The following is a 22,214-nucleotide window of genomic DNA, read 5'->3' as shown; positions in this document are numbered from 1 at the left end:
GAAATTGGACAAAATTATGAGTATTTCCCCTATGTGAAAATTTTGTGAAAAATTGATTGATTTCGTGATTTGTTTTACGAATTTGAATGTTTTTTCTGAATGTATTTCCTTACTAGTTCACTACTTTTAGAGTTAGAGTGACTATCTATTGATCAAAATTGATTTCCGTTGGCGAAATTTAATTTCTATTGCTTGAACTTAAAGAGAGAGCAATATATATATATATATATATATATATATATATATATATGCATCTACTATACCACAAACAACTCTATTTAGATCAGCATGAGTAAAGAAGTGTTTAAAGGGTTAAAAATTTAAAACAATTACGAATGAGCATAAAAATGCACAGTGTGAAGTCTGAATTTCGTATTTGGTGCACTACATCAGTGAAATTCCTTTATAAGCGTGAAATTGGCAGACAGTCTTGAAAAGCTTGTTGATTTGATTTTATGTTGAATTTGGCGGTGAAATATCATCACATATTTGTAAAGCATTAAGTAATAATTTAGGTTATGCCTCCTTGATAGTAAAACGACCAACCAAAGTGCAATAGATCGAAATTAAAAGTCTTCTTCTGTAGAACAACTAACTGTTTACTCAAGTAATGTTCTTAGTTCGAGACTACAGTTAAGTTCCTCAAATACAAATTCTTTAAATTCGAAGGACGGTTGAATTCAAATTAGGTGAATAAAAGCTGAGTTCCTCATATCAAATTTGTAAATAAAAATCAAACTTCATGGTTGCTTCCTGGATGGAACTGTATGAAATGCAAAGGAAATACGTTAGAATTAAGATTTGTCAGAAAGTTATTTTCAAACACTCGAGCTTTTACAGAAAGCATAATCCCTGGAAACAGTGGCAAAGAAGACAATGAGATTCAGTGTTGGAATATCAACAATAGTGAGCTGTAAAAGCCATAAGAAAAAATTGAAAAACATGTTTGTTTTTTAAATTCTAAAAGTAAATAATATCACCGTAATGTCATTAATGTTATTATTTTTTTTCTTTTTGAAAATGGCATTTGAATTTAAGGATTGGGAAATGTCATTTATAACCCTTAAACATTCGAATTTGAGTATCTTGACTGCAGTTGTTTCATAATATTTCTGATGTATGTCTTGTATTTGTCTCATGGCCTCTAACTAGAGAAATTTTTGTCCATATTGAAGCAAATTCTTTACGCTTGTCTAGAAAAAAATCTTCAATTATGTACATAAATTTCTCTGAGGATATAGGTGAGGAAAAAATGAAAAGTATGTTAATAATATTTAAAAAAAAACTGAATAGCCTAAAAGTATTTGATACTGCTAAAAAGTGATAGAGAGTGTATCCGGTGTTCCCCAGTGGAAAAGTGGTCACCCTAAAGAGGAAAACACTTTTTTGCTCTTGCCCAGAGCTTTCGGTCTCTATGTGGACCTATTTCAGTGGCTGGAAGGGCATCAAAATTTATTTTGCAACATTTTCTTTTATTTTCTTGTTTTTACAAAGGTAATTTTTGGATAATTTCAACACTCACTTGACTAAATTGTGTTTTCGCAGCTTTCCTCAGGGATCGGTCGATTTTTGTTGGCTAGGAAGATCATCATCAGTAGGATGTCACTATGGGGGGTCTTTTCTTGTGAAAATTTCTCACTATTTCTTGTAATATTTAAATAGTAATATTTAATAAACACAATTTAGTCGAGTGAGTGTTGAAATTATACAAAAATGGCCTTTGTAAAAACAAGAAATTGAAAAAAAATGTTACAAAATAAATTTTGATGCCGTTCCAGCCACTGAAGAAGATCTATATCGGAACCGAAAGCTCTGGACAAGACTAAAAAAGTGTTTTCCTCTTAGGGTGACCACTTTTCAAACTGGCGAACACCTGATACACTCCCTATCAAGAAAATCGCGCCAGTTCCCATTATTAAATTACGCTAAGAAGTGAGTTCCCATAATGAATAGTTGTAGGGTCATAGGAATACCTATTTGACAGGGAACACTTGTTGGCAATTTCGTCAAAACTGTCAACAAGTACTTCGATATCGATATCGATACCGAGTTAAATCAACATTTTTGGTCGTTTTTCAGCGCGTTCCGTCAAATGACTGACCGCGGTAGGGCAAGATACTTCTTGGAAAAGAGGAGAAATCAAAATTGATACACTGAAAAATATATTCATTCATTCATTCATTTTCAACCGCTTATCCCTATTGGGGTCACGGGTCCATGACATCCAAATTAGCAGCCCACGCTTGTCGATCCTCCGCCACTTCAGGAAGATGTTCGGGTTCGATCCCGAGGCGTTCCAAAGCAAGATTCTGAATTTGATTCAGCCACCTTGTCCTAGGTCTGCCTCGAGGCCGAGGTCTCCTCACAATGGCTTGCATAGCTTTTCTGGGGAATCTTTCTTCATTCATGCGTTGAACATGTCCGTACCATCGAAGTTGTGATCTCTCAACCCGAAGAAGCAGCTCCTCGACTCTTAGTTCTCTGGAGTTAGTTCTCTGGAGTGACATCAGGTTTGACAAGCCTACCACGACGACAACGGCACTTCAGAATGGCTACATGGAAAAATATATTACGTGCATATTTTAAGAAATTCATAAAGTTTGATAGTGACTTTGTACAGTTTAAATATGTAAAAAGTTTTGGTAGATTTAGTGTTAAATCTACAATTTTTTTCTTAGTGTAGAGACAGATGTTGATTTTTTTTTTATCACGAATGGTATACAGGAAGGTTGACAATAGGTCGTGACGTGAGTTCCTAATGTGTCAATAAGTGTTCCTTCGACTCTACCTTAGTCGACGCCATTGACGCAATATTCACTGCCATTGATTTAAAAACACTCCCAACCCAAGAAGCAATTTTTTCTTAATATAGTCTTGTAGAATTCCCTAAGTAAGGCATTATAGAACCTTAAATTTTTTTATTTGCTTATAACGCTCTTGGTTCCATCACTGAGATTACTATAAGTAAAGTGGCGCACTGTTAAGGATCTTAAGAGCTCCTATAGGAATTTCTACAGAAAATTCTCACTTTAAGTCTTTTAAAAGTGCACTAAAAGACTTGTTTAATACTTGGTTCTATAAGGCAGCTATTTTGCTTCTTGGGAAATGGATTGTCGTATAGCACTGCCACGTGTAAATGTATAGGGAAGACAGGGGCAAAAAGTAACAAAACGGATATTTTATTTTTTTACAAGCTACCCTAGTGCCCCTGAAATTTCTAATTAGTGCAGTTTTATAGGAAATTTACTGCTCTACAACTTTGTGAAAGTTATTTTCCTCTATTTTGTAAGGAAATACATTTATCGAGCTGTTTTCTAAAAGGTAATTTTGTGACCATTCTCAAAAATGCTGGGGCAAATAGTACCAGGTACGGGATATTATCACATTTTGATTCGCTTTATTACGAGCTTTCGTGAATTAAAAAAAAAAATAGCTAGGTGATATATTTTCATAGGAAATTTATTCCCCTACACCTTTTTAAAACACAGTTTTCTTTATCTGAACGAGAAAAGCGCTTTTCAAGCTATTTTAGAAAAAAAAAACACACAAGAGACTGCTAATCGTTTGACCAATGCAAACAAAAAGCGGCGAGACGCGGAAATGACGTTTCTTCTCGCCGTGAGACATCAGAAATTTCTTCGGTCTTTGTTACTTTTCGCTCCATACGTTTTGTTACTTTTTACCCCAAGTGATCATTTTTAATAAAAGGATTTCTGTAGAAAAGAATCTTTGTAAAATTCTAAAATAGATAGTGGTTTCATATTCAAATAATCCAAATCATTTAATAAATATTTACCAGGGCATCAATTTTGGAAAATAAGTAGGTCAAAATTGATATCTGTTGTAATGGCTCGGGCACACCTTTTAGATCAAGAAAATTTCATGAAGTCGAATTTCGGATCCCCTTCTTTCTCACATGTTTTGCATATGTCTATCTCATTCTCTCGCACTCTTCTTTTTCTCTTAAACATCACTCTAAATACAATTTAGCTCAATCGAATTTGGTATGTGAAAGAATGAGATAGTCCTATGCAAAACATGTGAGAAAGAAAGGATTTAGAATTTCGATTTCATGAAATTTTCCTGATCTAAAAGGTGTGCTGGAGCCATAAGGAAAACATTTCAAAAATATGGCTAAAAATTTCAATATTTTTTTCATTTTATGAATTCCTTGTTCGAATTCTAAGAAACTTACGACTTTGAAGAAGGTCTATGGAGGCCATCTATGGAAAAAAAATTTAAGCCGCTATCTCTTTTATTTTGAAAGATGTTGAATTTTCAAATTTTCAATTTGTGACTCTTTGCCCCAGTCTTCCCTACGTATGTAGAAAAGATTGATAAAGAGACAGTGATTCGGAATAGAATTGAGGAATAAGTATGCACAACAGGCTGAATTGGGGGCTTGGATTCTAAATGGGGGTGATAGGACCATGTATGTATGTATATATGTATTTATTTCTTCATTACCATCGATAATTGCATGTAACCCATCCACTTTACCTTGCGGCCATCGCCGTCTTAGTGTTGATGACCAACCTCCAGGGTGAAACGATGGAAAACCCCTTCGCAGGTTGTATGTTTGACCATATTCCCTTCAGCCTATAATATTTTCAATAAAATTATTTTTTCTTATCTAACACATTATTGGTAATAAAGGCTTTCAAATTGTTTTTTTCCAATGAGGGTGTGGCCTATTTATTATTCGACAACGGTATTAGACCCCGCCCCTTGTGCATCTTTCAATATTCTGTGTACATTTTATAAGAAAATTAGTGAAAAATGTTGGAATGGTATTTAATGAATGAAAAAGGGAGGCTATTAATTATGTAAGTAAAATTTAAATTTTAAAAGGGAGATTAAAAAAAGAAATTTACAAAGTGTATTAAAACTTTTTTTTTCAGTGAATTGTGCCGATTTAAAGCTACCTATGTTTTGCTTTGATGAAGAGTTGCGTGATGAATGAAAGAAATGAATCACTTCCACGTGAAAAGGATATCAATGAAGGTGTGAGATTGGCTCTCTCAGGAAAGATGAAGAGAGAGAGAGAGAGAAAGACTCCTGGAATGAGAGATAGAGCAAGGAGTTGGAGAGAGATTTGGAGAAATAGCATAATGTTATACGATGATTTGGATATGAATGTTGAATGAGTGTGTGAGGTGGAAAGGAAATATCATTGCTCTCAAAGTACATACAATTAAATGGAATGCTCCCAGATGGAGAGTGGCAGAGAGTGAGTGAGAGAGCGAGAAAATTGACAGTGTGATAAGGCAAGGAGATTGTGTCAAGGTGGAAGATTGAGTGAGATGGGGAATGTTGACGGGGGCAAAACGGTGTTCAAATCCGCACACATTGAGTTAGTTGCTCTTTGGAATTCGATGGGAGCGGTTGTTGGATTGTGGATATAAGGAAAGGCACGAAGTGGATATCCCCCCTTCATTTTATTATTTTTTTTTTTAAAATAAGAAACCAAACAGAAAAGAAGAAGGAAAAAAAACGGCAAGAAGTTGAAGACGTAGAGAAGGGAAAATTCTCTTTTGTTTTTTCTTTTAAGTTAGACTTTTTAAAGAAAAAAAATAAATAAAAAAGATAAAAGTATATTCTTCTTAATTTCACGAATGAACAAGAAGTGAGAATTGTGCGGAGGCGGACAACAAATGAGATAAACTCCAAAGTGAGATTTCATGTGAAGGAGAAACAGAACATACCTGAGTGAATAGTGTGTGAAATTCAGGTGTGGAAAAATTTTCTCTCAACCTGGGTGTTTAAGTCTCTTTGGCCAGAGGCGGAAAAGAAAATTCACCAACTATACACCTATTTTCTCAGGCATTAACAATTTTTTTTTTTTGAAAGAAACTTGATGCTGGCAAAATTGGAACAGAGTGGCTGAAGAATAGCTTATTTCCCAATTTTCACGACAATCTCCCTAACCGTGTGAAAAGTGCGGTTTTTTTTTTTTAAGAAAAGGAGGTGTTATAAGTGTTGCAAGTGATAGAGGCAAGTTTTTTTTGGTTACTCCAAAGATCACAGAGAATCCTCGTGATTAGACCGTGACCAACTGTGCAGAAGTGGGAGTGCAGTGTAGGGAAGAAAAAGGTGAAAATTGGTTTTTCCTACAGGATAAAAGTGGTCCATTATAGTAAGTGTTTTTTGGGGGAAAAATTGCAAGAGAAAATAGGCTCAAAGTAAATTTCTTCAAAAAAATTGCTGAAGAAGAGACTTGCGAGAGAAAAGAAGTTGACGTGGACTTGTTGCTTCTTTTTATCTTCTTTTTTTTCTTGTGTGTTATCCACATATATTCACCTCTTCTACGTCCAACTTTAATACCATCTTTCTTCGTGTATTTCTTGTGCAAACTTCTCGGCTGTGTTGGGATTTTAAAATACAAATACACAAATCACACGAGAGTTTAATTGGAGAAATTTTCTATGATTTCTGCTGCTATTCCATCTATATTGGATGATCTTTTCTTTTAATATACATAAACTAATTCCACTGCAGTCCAAAATGAAAATGTCTGATCAGTGAAATGTATATTTCTATTCAACTTCATGTTCATTTATTAAATATACATATCCTATGAAAAACAAAAACCAGGAATATTTGCCATGAGTTAAAATCCCTCAGCCTAGAAATTGCTCACAGGATAAATGAATTTGTCACGAAAAGGGATTAAGTACAACATAGTGCTTTGGGGCTTAAACAACTCATCCCCTTTATTTCTTGCAAATCCCAACGAGATTTATCAATTAGAGTCTGTATGTGTTTGATACATTTTCCCATGATTGAGGTATTTTGTGAGCTATTAAACCACATTAAATGAATTTCAATCATGCAAGTGAAGTGCATTAGTGAAATCTCTCTATCCTATTAAAACAGGGGAAAGGGGAATATATATATATTGCAAATTTATAATGGCAAATTGACTCAAAGAAAAAGTCCCAATTGTGGTTTAATTTATAATAATATTAACTCTGTTGTACTCATTTAGCTCAAGTTTTGATAGAGTTTTCGGTTGCACTTGCAAATCCAGTTGCGGTCAAAAGTGCGATTTAGTTGAAAATATGCATAACGTATTCAAAATATCTCTTTCGAGAGAGCCCACACCACAAAATAGTTGCTTGGAGTTGGGTGATCAAAGGTAATTGGGTTTTTTCCAAGTTGCTCAGGTGGACACCTGGTGGCAGCACCCGCCAACAGGTAAAAGACGCTCCTCATTCTCACACATTCAATACCGTAAAAACCTCCATGAAGATCAGTCCGATGGAGTGTGCGTGGATGATCATGAGATGATCACATGTGGTGGTATTGAAATTTACTTAATGGGCACCTAACTGATCACAGGGGATAGTTGGGGGGGGGGAGCATACCCAAGAAGATGGAAAAAGATTTAAGAATGTGTTAGAGAGGATCACTCTGAAGATCATCTCTGTGTGCACGATCTTCTCCAGGTTCTGCCCACAAATACGTAGAGAAGAGATTGCAATGGAAGTGATCAGTGACTCTGTGGTTAATAAATATGATCATGTTTCGAATACACTTGCAGCCCTAATGAATTGAAATAGGTCTCGAAACACGTTGCAATTGAGTGCAATTTTCTTTAGAATTTCCATGTTGGTACAAAATATCTCAGCTAATGCATCCCCTTTTCGTGAGAAAATTCATTTTATAGGGTGAAGTCATAGGTTATGTCAATATTTCCCATACTTTTAGTAATTTTTTTATTACATTCTCAAGAGTTCCATTGGTGAAATTGGTACAGATTTTTTTATTTAAATCAGCCATTTCCGTCGAAAATACCTGATATAAGATCATGAGAAACTTACGATAATCGCTGATTCAAGCGACATTGTGACGAATTTAACATGATATGCACCTTATTCAGGGAGGGTGAGATTGAAATTTTAATATTGGTTATGAAATTTTTTAAATTTGAATTTAGAGTGTTATCTCAATTGATTTCTCAAGAATTGTGAACAATTTGTATTGAAAATCTGGGTCAAGAACAAATTATCCAAGATGAATTATATGTATTGCTTTGAATTAATTGAAAAACACACAGAATAGTCGTTTAGAATCATTGAGTGACAATAAAAGGTTCAATGAGGATGCTTCTAAAAGAATCCTGACCTAAAAGGCCCAACAGAATGCTTGTTATAAAAGCATCTATAAATAAGATAGCCGGACTTTCCGTATATTTCTAGCACGGTTGCCTAGTGTTCATTTTCGTTCGCCTTACCCCCTAAGAATTAAGGCTTTTGGTTTGTCTTATAACAGATCCCCATTAAATAAACGTTCCCATTAAGTTACATTTTGATGCTTTCTTAAATTCGATCCTTTCATAGAGATCAGCAATTAAACGTAAACTTCGGGAGAGAAAATCTTAAATTAAATAGGGACAGAGTGAAGACAACGTGTCAATTTTAACATTTTAAGAGTATCATAATCGAAATCATACATTTTAATTGATTAACTGCAAATTTTGTAAATTGTTTTTCGTTTTTACTGTTATAAATATTTTGAACAAAGTTGTTTAATTCGAAATAATTTTTACACTATTCACTGGTAAAATTAAGAGGATTAAATTGATCCAAATTTAATCCTTTTTCAAAGAATGGATCATATTTTAAACTTTGAATTCATATTATTATGATAGAACTTGTTAATTTTATCCATCAAAATGATCGAATTTGAATCAATTTGATCATTTTATTTTTACTAGTGTTATAGTGTTGAAAAATACAACTATTCTTAAAATATACTTAGGCGGCGACCTGCTTATGCAATCGACTGGTGTGGGCTCTAGACTATTGTGAGCTCTCCGCACTACGTCCTTTCACTTGTACGACTCATGATGAACTTTCATCCGTACTCACTGAGATCGTACGATCGACTTAATTACAGTCGTCTCCACCATCACCTGGCGCTGGCCTAGATGGGAGACATTGCATCTCGAGTATTTAGGGTTGCCTTTAGCAGAGCTTTTATTGCTATAAGGCGAGAATTTTAACCTCAACAAACTATAATATTTTTTTGTCATATGGCACGGCACCACGAAATTAAAGTTTGACATTAGTTTTTCAAACTATTTTAGTGAAAAACTTTGTGCATTTCATTCAAAGTTGTTGAGTTTTAAACAACTGAGTTTTGTACAACTGACACCAGGGGCGCTGTAGTCTCATAAATGTCAGAAAACATGGGAAAATCGAACTTTTTAGCAAATTTGATCAAAAATATCTCGAAAACTAGGACTGTCCCTAACAACCTGTTTTGTGGGTTTGATAGAGAATTTAATCAGCAACATTTTCGTCTATGTACAACTTTTCTCTCAGATTATTTTTTAACCTCGATACTGAGGTTCTTTGGCAGTCAGATTTTCTTTCAGTTAAGATATCCTTCTCTTACATTGGAGATAAAGATTCCTTCCCGGAATATTACACAATTCTTTTAGTAGAAAAAGATCGATGTGATGAAATTAAATTAGAAAAATTATTCTTTTAAAAAATCATTTGACTGTTTTGGCCTATTTAAAAATATCATTTGATGGTGAATTTCAAATGTTTATCAGTTTCTAAAGCGGTCTTTAGACTATAGAGGTTTAACCTATTTGCCAAAGTTCTTAATATTTTATATAACAAGAAATTTTATTGATTTTTCAAAATCTATTTAATCCTTAACCTTGATATCCAACCCTAAAGCAAAATTTTCCAAAAAAAATTAATTAGAATTTGGAGAAATTATTCCATATGACTAAGTCACAGGTCTCAAGCCCGTATAAGTTATCGATAAAAGCTATCAAATCGTTTTTTTTTTTTAATTTTTACTAGTATGAGAAGTTTACACACTGAGCTCTTGTTTAAATTTTTTATGATCATTTATAAAATTTTTCTCTCATTTGCCTTAAACTTCAAGAGGCAATACCAATTGAAATAATTCTTAGTGGCCACCATATGTGTAAAAACTCTTCAATATAATTCATACTTATGGCCATATCGAATTTAAAATATTATATTTGAAAAACCATAATGACATATAATAGTAAATGATATTTTATTGATAACAGAAACATATTTGTTGAATCCTACAAATATTTTGGGATGAAGGCATGAATTGAGGGCGTTAACGATTTTGCGACGAGCGTAAATTTCTTAACGATTTTATTTATTTTTTCAACATAGGGAGAATTGGGGCATTTTTAAATTGGGGAAGTTTTAAAATAGAGCTTTTTTTATCCCATTTTTAAATGAAATTGGACTTTATCATGATAAAATTTAGCTCCATAAACCATTTGTGCAGCTAAAATACATCATGATAAGGCTCAATTCTATTAAAAAATATGAGAAAACAGCCTAATTTCAAAGTTGCCCCAATTTAAAGGTGCCCCACTTCTCCCTAAGCAAAAGCAACCATTTATAGAACAAAATTCTGGACTTTAGCGAAACGGCCATAACCTATGTTACCACCCTATTCCTTCCATAATCAATAAATATTTATTTTATTATTACCTTCAATGTTATCCAATTTCTCAACTATTTTTTAATCATATTTTTATGCAAAAGATGATTAATTGTTCTCTCACACATTTTTTCTCTTCATCTTTTCCCATAACAGATCAAATTGAATATTGAATACGCAAGAGGATTGAGTGTAACAATTGTGTAGTTGTTCCAAGAGATCAAACAAGTAGTGTTAACAAAAAATTGTTATATCTATTGGAGGAGAATATAAGTGATAGTGTGAATATTTCTGGGAGAAATAATCCAGTGAGAAGAGAAGTCCTTTAGAAAAAAAAGAAAAGAAAAAAAAGAATTAAGTAAAGTGAGTGGAAAGTGATGTTACCGCTGATTAACCATTTGGATTACACATTTTGTTCCTGATTTGCCACGCACACTTATCACACGCCCTCGACGGTCTGTCTCAGAGTTGATCGACGGAATGGAGGAGTCGTCATCGAAGCGAATATCGCGATGGAAATGGAGAAAATTACTTCACACGGCGGCTTTTGTCAATTGGACAGTTGCAGCTCTGCTGCTGGCTTTTGCCGGTGTCCAGGGACAATTTGTGTCCACTGAAACGGCACCAGGACAAACAGGTGAGTCCAAAGATTTAATCTATATTTTTTTTCTTTCTGATTATTTAAACCCCATTAATATCATTGAGGTTTCATTCCCTGAAAATTTCAAACTTATACATTCTCTGTAATCGACGATATATAAAAGCCACGTTGATGCTTCGATTTTTGTCTGAAGCCTCATTATAAACTAGGTGAGGTAGATAGAGTATCTTGCCAAGTTTTCCGTTAACTCTTGTTTGACCACACCAATATTTATAATATTGTATCTTTATTCCAATTTTCAAAGTAGTTTCTGATAGAAGAAAAAAAACATAGAATAGGGGAGACCGGGGCAGTTTAGCTAGTAAATGAAATTTTTCTTTGCGTATAATTGAAAATTTTCTTGAATCAATTACTTAGATTGAATAGTAGTTTGTTCAATATTATTAATAAAGAAAAAATATAACATACTAATGTATAATTCTACACCTAACTAACCTGCCCGCCCGGTCGACTCTATATCGAATTTGAAATAACTTGAATACATTTTATAAAATTTGATATACATTTCTAAAAGTATTTATTTAAAATTTATTTCTAAAATCCATTTTTATGCTGCTGGCACACCTTTTCAATTGAGTGAATTTTAATCGATTGAAATTTTACATTCTTACTCTTTCAAACTGAAATAAAATATGTTTGTCTCTTTCTGTCAAATGAAAATTTAAATTTAAATTTCAATTTTAATTTTAATTTAACAGAAAGAGACAGCTACGTCTGATTTCAGTTTGAAAGAGTAAGAGGTAGAATTTCAATCGATTGAATATCACTCAGTCAGTTGAAATGGTGTGCCAGCGCCATTAAGTTTTTTTAATTGATCGAAAATTAAAAATTTATTTGTACTATCTCATATATTTAACCAATACAAGACAACCGTTTAAACCTGCCTTTAACTGAGATAGCTGTAAGACACATGAATTTTAAACAATTAAAATGAATTAAAGTAAATCAATTATTCGGATTGAAATCATTATACGAACTTTTGCTGAGTGTACTTTTTCGGTTTATACAGCAAAAGGAGCCTCTCGTACATTTTCTTATAAAAATATCCCCCTTTTGCTCCGTGTTAGACTACTAATGATTACAGAAAGGGTTAAAAATATTTTATTTTGGTAGTTAATAGGCATTCAAGTATTTTTTTCAGTAAATACAATCATCTGTTTTTGACTTTTCAATGAGAATGAAAAACATCTACATCTCGCTCACTCTCATAGGCAGTACCGAAAACATGTTTACAAAACAAATGTTATTGTGTGTTGGGTGTAATGTCGAATCTACAAACATTTTGTAATGTTGTTTTTGACATTTCATTGAGAATGAATGAAATGTCAAAGATATCTATATATAGTCATCACGCTTACTCTTGTAGACAGTTTTGAAAACATGCTTACCAAACAAAATGTATTGTGCGTTGGGCATAAATCATCCGAAAACCATATTGAAATCGATTTTAACGACTTCTGTTTTATAAACAATGTTTTTGACATATCACCAAGAGTGGTCAAAAAATCTAGTTTAATGTTAAACACACAATAATTTTTGTTTTGTAAACATTTTTTTTTTCAAAACTGTCTGTAATGGCCTCTACACACTAGAGAAATTTATGTCCATATTGAAGAGTGTTTTCTACACAAGCGTGAGGAATTCGCTTCAATATGGACATAAATTTTTCTAGTGTTTAGAGGCCATAAGAGTGAGCGAGATGACTAGATCTAGATATCTTTGACATTGAGTGAATTCTAAATCTAATCATCTCGCTCACTCTCATACGAATTTGCGAAAACATGTTTACGAAACAAAAGTAATGCAATGCTGCATATTATGTCAAAAAGAGCATTTTCAGTATTGAATGGAAATATGACATAATTTAAATATCTGGTAATCTATTTGTTGCAACTTGAAAGGGTTAAAAAAGCACCAAAGGAAATGATTAATCTTTTCTAGTATGGGAAACAAATTGAAGTAGCAGAAATATTTCTTCACTATCTTGAGTGAGAGAGGGTTGGGAAAAAGAAAACAGAACAGAAATTCATTTTTCATACACAATATTCACAAAATTCTCAAACTGCTTTTCAATAAAATCCCATCACAATTGAAAAATGAGACCAGAAGAAATAAAACTCAGAAAAGAAGTCAATTTGAGATCAATCAATGCTGTCAAGTGAATGATTGCAAAAATTGTGATGTGACAAGAAAAGGATTGTATAAAAATGTCACAAATTAAGTAGAGCAAAGATGTTTCTCTTTCTGTTCTTTGTGTTTTATTTTTGTTGGGAAAAGGTGGAATAGAAAGATAGAGGGGTGGAGAGAAATGAGGTGAAAGAGTTCTATAAGTGAAAGAGAAAAAGGCGGGAAAAAAGGAGGAAATAATCTCTTCATTTAAATGCACTCAAGTAGAATCTTCCGGTATTTCTGTGTGTTTTGTGGCGTCTCTTTTCATTCTTCATTGTCGTCTTTTCGGCATAAGGGTTTGGGTGGGAGATTTCCCGCGGGGGAAATAATTACAGTGGCGCTGACAATTCCATTGCGGTAATACGTGGGTGTTGCCTTCGGAATGGGTTCGAATCATGTGAAGCCATGAATTTTATGCTAGGTATATTCAGTTTGCCCAACTCAACTGGGGTGAAAGTATTCGATTCAGAAGGTCCTTAAAAGTTTTACTGAATTTTCTCCATTTGCTTATTACTGCTGTATCCCAGTCATAGCTTAATAATTACGAGATATAATTTCAGTGATGTTTAAATTACGTAAATCAGCATACATACTGATTTACTTAGTAATTTTATTTGTCGAATTTCAAAGACTAACCCTTTAACGACGAGACACTTTTTACAGACTGAAAATCTACAATAAAAATTAAACTGGGAAACATAATCAATGATAAGTCTTACATCTAACCTTGGAAAGTCTAACAGAGTCTGATTATGTGTATTTTATGCCTTTATGGACGATAGGGACAAAAATAGCCCAAAAATTTAAGTAATTTTTCTGACAATACCAATGAATAATATTTTTCGCTTTAATGAAAAATATTACGTATGAGTATTGTAGTTTTTATTGCCAAAAGGGTTTTGCTTAAAAAAAAATTAGAAGTATAAAAAATAAATAAAATCAAATATGACTTTGAGAATTTAAAAATTCGCTATTTTTGAGCTTAAATATTTACTACATAGCAAATAGCTAGAGACTTGCAAAAAATATTCTAGATTCCTTCAACCTTCTACTTTGCAACTACATACAAACATAAGAAAAAAATAACTTTAGGTAGTCAGGAATAATTATTTTCTTTATGGGACACCGGTGTTCCAATCGTCTTTAAAGGTTTAAAGGCTTCTAGAGAACGCATTTCTTAACGTATTGGAATAGAAATGAACTTATTTGAAAGGTCTTGGAATCCCATAGAAGTCTCAAATTGTCCATTGTTATTTTTTAAATAACAGACAAGCTTGATTTTATTTTTAAGATATTTCAATTTAACAATTGATTTGAAAGAATGCTTATAAATTCGAAAAATTTCAAAGCGTTTTAGCATTTGATATTAATATTTCTTGTATCATTACTTGCACTGAGATTTCTCTTTGGTGTGTTTTCTTTTGAGTTAATGCCTCTACACAAATTTAAAAAAAAAGCATTTCTTTTAGGAAAATTTGACCAATCAGTAGGCTGAAACGTCAAAATTAAAAAGCAATCTTTGACGAAAATTGCTACCAATGTTTAGAGGCCACAAGTCAGCGGTAGACGCACAGAGAAACGTGTTGTAAATTTAAAATTTTAAACTATTAAGGTCAGATTATTTGGGAATGTTCGAGTGACAAATTTAGAATCAAGAAAGAAGGCTATATAGTTCTGAAGAACCTTAGACTTAGGTGGAACTTGGTTCTTAAGATACATTGGATTCCTGCAAAACCTATTTTTAACTTTTTTAACTTTCTGTTGTAGCTGCTAGTCTGAAAAAAAGTTTTGTCAAATTAACAAGAAAAGTTGGTCAAAAGGATGTTCTATCACACATAATATGTAAAAGTTTAGTCAAACTGGCGGCCAAGTGGATCTTGTTGAAAGTTTGTCAAAAGAATATTCTTTTTTTTTAATTTGGAAACTGAATTTTAACAAGATGTAATTTGGATAGACAAAATAATTGTGGATCTAAACAAAATAATTGTAAAGACTAGATTCATTTAGAAATAGACGAAAAAGTCGTATAACAATCTAGCCCCACAGTTAAAAGTAGCCCCACATCCTCCTACTAGCACAATTAGTCAAATTTAGTTTTTAATGGCTATATAGGGTAAGTGTGCCAAATTTCGGCATAGTTGCATGCAAGCGCCGAAGTCTCAAGTTTGAATTTGAAATGTAATATATTTAATAGAAATTGATTTTTTTCATTCCCTATACTTAAGGACTGTTGCTTAGAACCTTGTGGAAAGTATATCGTCTTTATTTACTTTAAAATCATTCTTAATACATTTTAAAATGAATAAAAACGTAGACATAGCTTTGGTGCCCTATTTCGGCCATCTTCATTCTCATAGTTCCTTGCCCTTCGGGAATTTTTCCAATATCTTTTTCACATCATCTCGTTTGTTGAAGCTACACTTTTTGTTATTTTTTGCATTGTATAATCTCTGGAGTAAGTAAAAACTAAAAATTCATGGAAATTCGAGGAACAAAAAAGGTGGCCGGAATTTGGCACACTTACCCTAAGTTTAGTTTTAGAGTTTTAGATTACCCTATATAAAAATTAAATAAGAATTTTCATTGTAAACCCAATTTAGTTTTAAACTTGGGTTCCGACCTAGGATGATTAACTAACGGATGGATCATTTTAATTCACAAATGGTACATTTTTCTTAAATTCTTTATAATTTTTAAGCTTTAGATCCCACAAAAATAAATATAATACGAAATGGTAGTCACATATAAAGAGAATATATTTTTATTGAATTTAAAATTTTACTGGTGTTACAGATAGAAAATTTTTCAGAAAAATTCAAAAAAATGCGAATTTTACGTCTTTTTCATAAAGGTTTTAGGAACTATTATACTCGTGCAATCATTATAAATTTGTGCTAATAACATAACATTAGATACTCTTTCATTTGGTAAAAGTTTTAAAATGATTGCATTTGGTTTTATACCAAAACTAAAAAACCACTAAAGAAAAAATATACCACATTTTTGTACGGAAAATGTATGAGAATGCTCTGCCCTGGTTCCGACACACCTTTAAGATCAGAAAAATTTCACGAAATCAAACTTTACATGCCTTTCAATCACATTTTGTAGAGAAAAGCGCGCTACCTTCGAACAAGTCAATTTTTTCTATGTTCTTAATAGTTTTAATTTATGACTCTTAATAGGAAATTTGACGCATTGGACTAGCTATTAAAGTATAATATTATATTGGGTCTAATTCATTAAAAATAAATGAGTTCGATGTTCGAGTCGTCCGAAGGTAGCACGCTTTCCCCTATGTGCCTATCCTACTATTTCGTATTCTTCTTCTTTTGCAAATCACAACAAATTTAATTTAGTGTCAAAAAGAGTGAGACAGGCATTATGGTCAACTTTTGAGAAGGAAAGAGATGTGAATTTTGATTTTATGAAATTTTCTTGATATAAAAGGTGCGCCAGTGCCATGAGCTCCAATTGTTATCTACTTAAGTTGATATAGGGTAAAATGAGGTAATTTGGAATCATTTACAATTTGGGACACTTGAGATTTTCTCACTGTTTCAGATGAGCAAAGAGCAAACAAAGACTGTAAAATAGAAGAAAAAGACAATTAAGAAAAAAAGGAACAGATTTCTTCCTTTTCAATCTCTAAAACACTGAGAAAATCTCCAAATGTCCCAAATTGTAAATGGTTCCAAATTACCTCATTTTACCCTATCCATATAGCACTCGTTTTGCTGAATTGACTAAAGCTATCTTGATTTAACAAAGGTCTGCAAATACGCGTAAATTTTGATCAATGTCTCCTGGTTGAGGGTGAGGTGACATTCTAGGGGGATGATTTCGAATAAAGTGAATAAAGTGCCAAAGTAAAAGTTGCTTCCAAAGTAATTGTGGGATTTAAATGGAAAATGAAAGATCGCCAAGAGATTTTTCGTGGTGACAGAGCGCAAAAGTTTTCCCATCTTCTTATTCCTTTTGCTATCCTTTGCGTCTTTTTGTGATCAAGCTCTTTCCTTTTTCCTTTTTTCGTATTATTGAATCTGTACAGAAATCCAAAAGGGGGGGGGGAGAGACCAAAGAGCCATGACAAAGGAAGAAAAGAGATTCAATTAATAATAAGTCATTTGATTGTCTTCATCTCATTCTCTACAATAATCCTCTTTCCTCTTGAGAATCACAACGTTTTATCTTTTATCATCATCCATTAGATAGACGTAATAACTACGGAGTGTTGGGTATGGTGTGAGAAAATGGAGAATTCACTTAATTAATTAAAAATCGCTGATTTTTTTTTGAGAATGTGAGTGGTGTTTATCTCACTGTGGCAGAAAATGTTGAATTGTTTTTCTGCGAAATTAAGCCATTTTGAGTCAAGTTTCTCTCCACTTGTTCCAATTAAATGAGATTTTGTAGTGGAAAAAATTTATATGGCCGGGTATTTTAGAATATGTTTTAGTGTTAATAGCCATCGGGAATGTCCTCTGTTCAAGGTAAATTTTCTTGTAAATATTTCAGTTAATTTGTTAAATTGACTTTGTGGTACATTTATGCCTGATAATATCGTCTCTACCTTGTTGGATTTGAGAAAACCATTGACTTTCTTCATTAATTTTCCATTTCATCCTAAATGAGAATTTTATGTGATTTCTTTTTTATCATTTATATTAATCTGTCACATTTTCTCCATGTTTGGGTTGGAATTTTTCAAGAAGGAAAATCCTTCCTGAAGATATAGTTGAATAATCTCTGTTAAAAAGGAGAAAGAAAATGAGGAAGAAAATTCCATTAGACTTAAATCGGATTCAAAGTGAATTTCTCCTCATGTTGCTCTATCTTTTTTAAGAGAGAGATGATTTTGTGGAAAAATCGAGGTAGAAAGAAGTTTTAGTTATTTTATGTTTTTTATTATAATTCAATATTTGCATTTTCCTCTTTAAATTTTCGTATATGAACTTTTGTGAGAGGTATTTTTTTTTAATTCTTAAATGTATATTTTATATATTTTTCTAACTTGTTTTAATATAATCTCTTGATTTTTTTTGTAAATGAAAATGTAGTATTTTGTCACGTTTTATGCATAAAATTGTGACATATTGTCACGTTCCTTGCAGAAGGAATTTTTCAACATTAGTTTGTAGTGCTAGGAAATGTTTGGAAAATATAACCAAAACTGTGACTAATTCACGATTTTCCTATAGGTACACACAGAAACATTAGGAGATAGGAGTTTATTTTAACAAAAAGACATATTTTTTTTTTCCTTCTCATCTTACTTCAATAACTTTCACTCTGGAGGTGACAATTTCTTCTCATTCATTTCCTCATTTCATCCCACTTATTCATTGTGATTCAGTGAGATTGAGAGCGAGAAAGAGTATGAATAATAAATTTACGTGTGTATTTTTCATTAAAAAGATATTCGCGGTTTAAAAAAGAGACTCCAAAGAGCCGATCAGTAGGTCAATATTTGACCTAGAAAATCAACGCTATAAGCGCCAAGTCTTTCCCTCCTTCTTCCACTACAATGTACGATATAAAATTTTCAACAGTGGTCAGCAAAAGTATTCAAACTTACAATGATATTTAATGTTTTATTCTATTTTATATCTCTCATATTACATGTGACAGTATGTCTTACATAATTAAATGTACTTTTGTAGGTCATGCGCCTCCATTGAGACTCATATGTGAAGTGGTGAAAATTGGACAAAAAAAAAGTGTGCAAATTTAGAGGAATTGTTTGCAAATTTTCAGTCAAATTGTTGTTTGAATTGAAATTTATTCCCAAATTTGTCAATAAATTATCATATACTATTTTCAATTATCCCCCAGTGATAAACAATATTATTTAGGCTTGGAGCCTATTTATGGCACGCAAATTAGCTCTACTGATTAATCACTATGCTCATACGTTCTGCTAGACCTATTTGTCTAACTAAAATAATCATTTATTTGCAATTGTTTATAAAATGATTTACATCACTGTTCTATGTCATCTATTAAATTAAGTTAAATTAATTTCATGAATAATTTATATTCGATGAAAAAAATCCAAAGAGCAATTTTTGACAGAGAAAAATGTGAATATAAAATGCATTTTGCGAAATGCTAGAATTCGTGACTTTGATGCTGCCGAAAACTAGTTTTGCGTCATTTGTTTAGATTTAAAAAGTTTTTTTTTAAATGAATCATAAATCACTTCAAAGTTGGTCTAAAATACAATTATTGTTGATTAAAACATCAATAATTTACAGTACGACTCCAATAGACATGCACATCTCCAATATTCTATGTTATTAATTGCTGTTCTTATTATTTCACTCGTTAAATATTGTGTTATGTTCTTACTTAATAAAAGCAGTTGAAAAGTTTGAAATTAAACCTGGAATTTTACATAGTTTTTCAAGTTGTTTTAAATTTTTGGGGATTGACTCTAGCGCAGTCGCACTGTAGTTCATTTTTTTTCGTATTGATACAGATTTTTCACAGATTCAAAGACCTTTCCAACGAAGCCAAACTTGTCCAAATCGATTAAGAAATATGGCCCCTAGAGTCCGAAAAGTCTATAAAAATAAAAAAAAAACATGACTTTGACTGTTAATGTTTGAAAAATCATTAACAGAAATGATTCCTGTGTTTTGAAAAATTATTGAAAATAGTAGGAGAGACTGGCGCAAAAAGTAACAAAACGGAAATTTTATTTTTTTACAAGCTACTATTGCGCCCCAGAAATTTCTAATTAGTGCAGTTTTATAGGAAATTTACTGATCTACAACTTTGTGAAAGTCATTTTCCTCTATTTTGTAAGGAAATACATTTATCGAGCTGTTTTCTAAAAGGTAATTTTGTGACCATTCTCAAAAATGCTGGGGCAAATAGTACCAGGTATGGGATATTATCACATTTTGATTTGCTTTATTACGAGCTTTCGTAAATTTGAAAAAAATAGCTAGGTGACATATTTTCATGGGAAATTTATTCCTCTACACCTTTTTTAAAACACAGTTGTCTCTATCTGAACGAGAAAAGCGCTTTTCAAGCTATTTTAGAAAAAAAACACACACAAGAGACTGCTAATCGTTTGACCAATGCAAACAAAAAGTGGCGGGACGCGAAAATAACGTTTCTTCTCGCCGTGCGACATCAGAAATTGCTTCGCTTTTTTGTTACTTTTTGCTCCATACCTTTGGTTACTTTTTATCCCAAGTGGTAATTTTTAATATTAGGATTTCTGGAGAAAAGAATCTTTGTAAAATTCTAAAATAGATAGTGATTTCGCATTCAAAGAATCCAAATTATTTAGGAAATACTTACCAGTGCATTAATTTTGGAAAATAAGTAGGTCAAAATTGATATCTGTTGTAAGGAAAACATTTCAATATTTTTTATTTTCTGAATTCCTTGTTCGAATTCTAAGAAACTTACGACTTTGAAGAAGGTCTATGGAGGCCATCTATGAAAAAAAATTTAAGCCGTTATCTCTTTTATCTTGGAAGATATTGAATTTTCAAATTTTCAATTTGTGACTTTTTACCCCAGTCACCCCTATTGAGATGAAACATGGAGGTGGTAAGAAGGCAAAAGTGCTTTTAATAATAAGGAAATTGGGTTACTGAGTGTTCCTTTAAAATCTAAAATCGTTATCTCAAACCGTTTGGCCTCAGGTTGAGCTTACAGTGTGACAGTGACATCATATTTGAGAAATCGGTTGATTTGCGAAGACATTTGAAGAGGTGTCAAAGCATCTCATGCTTAGCGAAGTGTTCAAAATCGTGACTTACTTACTATACCTCAAAATCATGAATAGGGGATTTTGGAAGTAGTCTTGCAGTAACAGTCTCTCAGGGAGATACATCAATTTTCTTCAGAGCTTTTGGTTTGGTCTCCAAACCTTTATCAGGGGCTTAGGAAAAAGGTCAAATTTTATTAAAACAAAAATTACTGTTCATAACTGATTGAAACTGACTTCAGACTAGCACTCACGATTACCATACACGGATCACGCATTGGCCGAATGTTTTCACTGCCTGTTTAATTGTTCTTTCTGTGAAATTCGAACAAAAAAATGAGAATATGTATATACATATTTTTTTTAAATTTACTTAATGAGCAATTTTAAACTATTTTGGTTTTTCATCTCATTTTGGCATAAAGTGTTTGAGTTTTAACATCAATGAGTGTAATTTAACGTTTAATTTATTTCGACGTATTTTGACAGTTTTAAAAACTATAAAAACTGTCGTAATGTTGATAATATATATAAAACATTTTTTTTGTTAAATTTTTATTTGAACTCATGCGTGTATTTATCTGATGGATAAAATGAGAAATGAAAAAAAAGAATAACCACTCAGCGAACAGTGTGAATAATAATTAAATAGACGCAGACGTGCAAAATGAAATAAAGGAGACAAAAAAAAAACATGTTGGGGAAAAAATAAAATTTTTATAAAAAGATAACCCACATAAATAATGCTGAAATGTGCAAACAATTGCTATTTAGTTTGTTGCTGCTGCATTCTCATGTACAAAAGAAAGAGAAGTGTATATAGTGAGGGAAAAAAAAGCGAGGTAGGACAGTGGTAGAAAAAAAAGATTGCAATTGCTAAACATTGTGTTTTTCTCTTGTACATTCTACAATATTATAGTGTTTGCGGCATAAAATATGTGAAGCCGTGGTAGCAGAAAAAATAGGAAATTCCATACGTCAGTCTTTCCCTGTCTCTCACTGCCACATTTGCTACATAACGTGGACTGCACGTACATAATATGAATCACTAAATCCACCCAGAAATAAAGTAGAATTGTTGATGGTGTGCAACAATTGTAAGAACAACTAGCAATCTTTTAGTGCATTTTCAGGTTGTGATATTTTAAATGTAATTCTTTACAATCACGGCTTTTGGGGTTTGAGATAAAACTCTATCTT

The 22,214-nt window shown here is 32.4% G+C and overlaps 1 protein-coding gene across 1 annotated transcript in view; it reads left to right on the top strand.

The window, feature by feature from the left end:
* The first annotated feature begins 5,083 nt into the window (after positions 1-5,083).
* The window catches only part of LOC129805838 (low-density lipoprotein receptor-related protein 2), a 132,713-nt gene continuing 115,582 nt past the window's right edge, over positions 5,084-22,214 (top strand). The window contains exons 1-2 of the mRNA XM_055854040.1: positions 5,084-6,093; positions 10,609-11,089. Of these exons, the coding sequence (XP_055710015.1) occupies positions 10,933-11,089 (157 nt within the window). The 5' untranslated portion in view covers positions 5,084-6,093; positions 10,609-10,932. The remainder of the gene's footprint in view (positions 6,094-10,608; positions 11,090-22,214) is intronic.

This window comes from Phlebotomus papatasi, chromosome 3 (genome assembly GCF_024763615.1).
Source record: "Phlebotomus papatasi isolate M1 chromosome 3, Ppap_2.1, whole genome shotgun sequence".
NCBI classification, from domain to species: domain Eukaryota; kingdom Metazoa; phylum Arthropoda; class Insecta; order Diptera; family Psychodidae; genus Phlebotomus; species Phlebotomus papatasi.
Note: the sequence above shows the minus strand (reverse complement) of the source record. Positions and strands in the feature narration are given on the sequence as shown.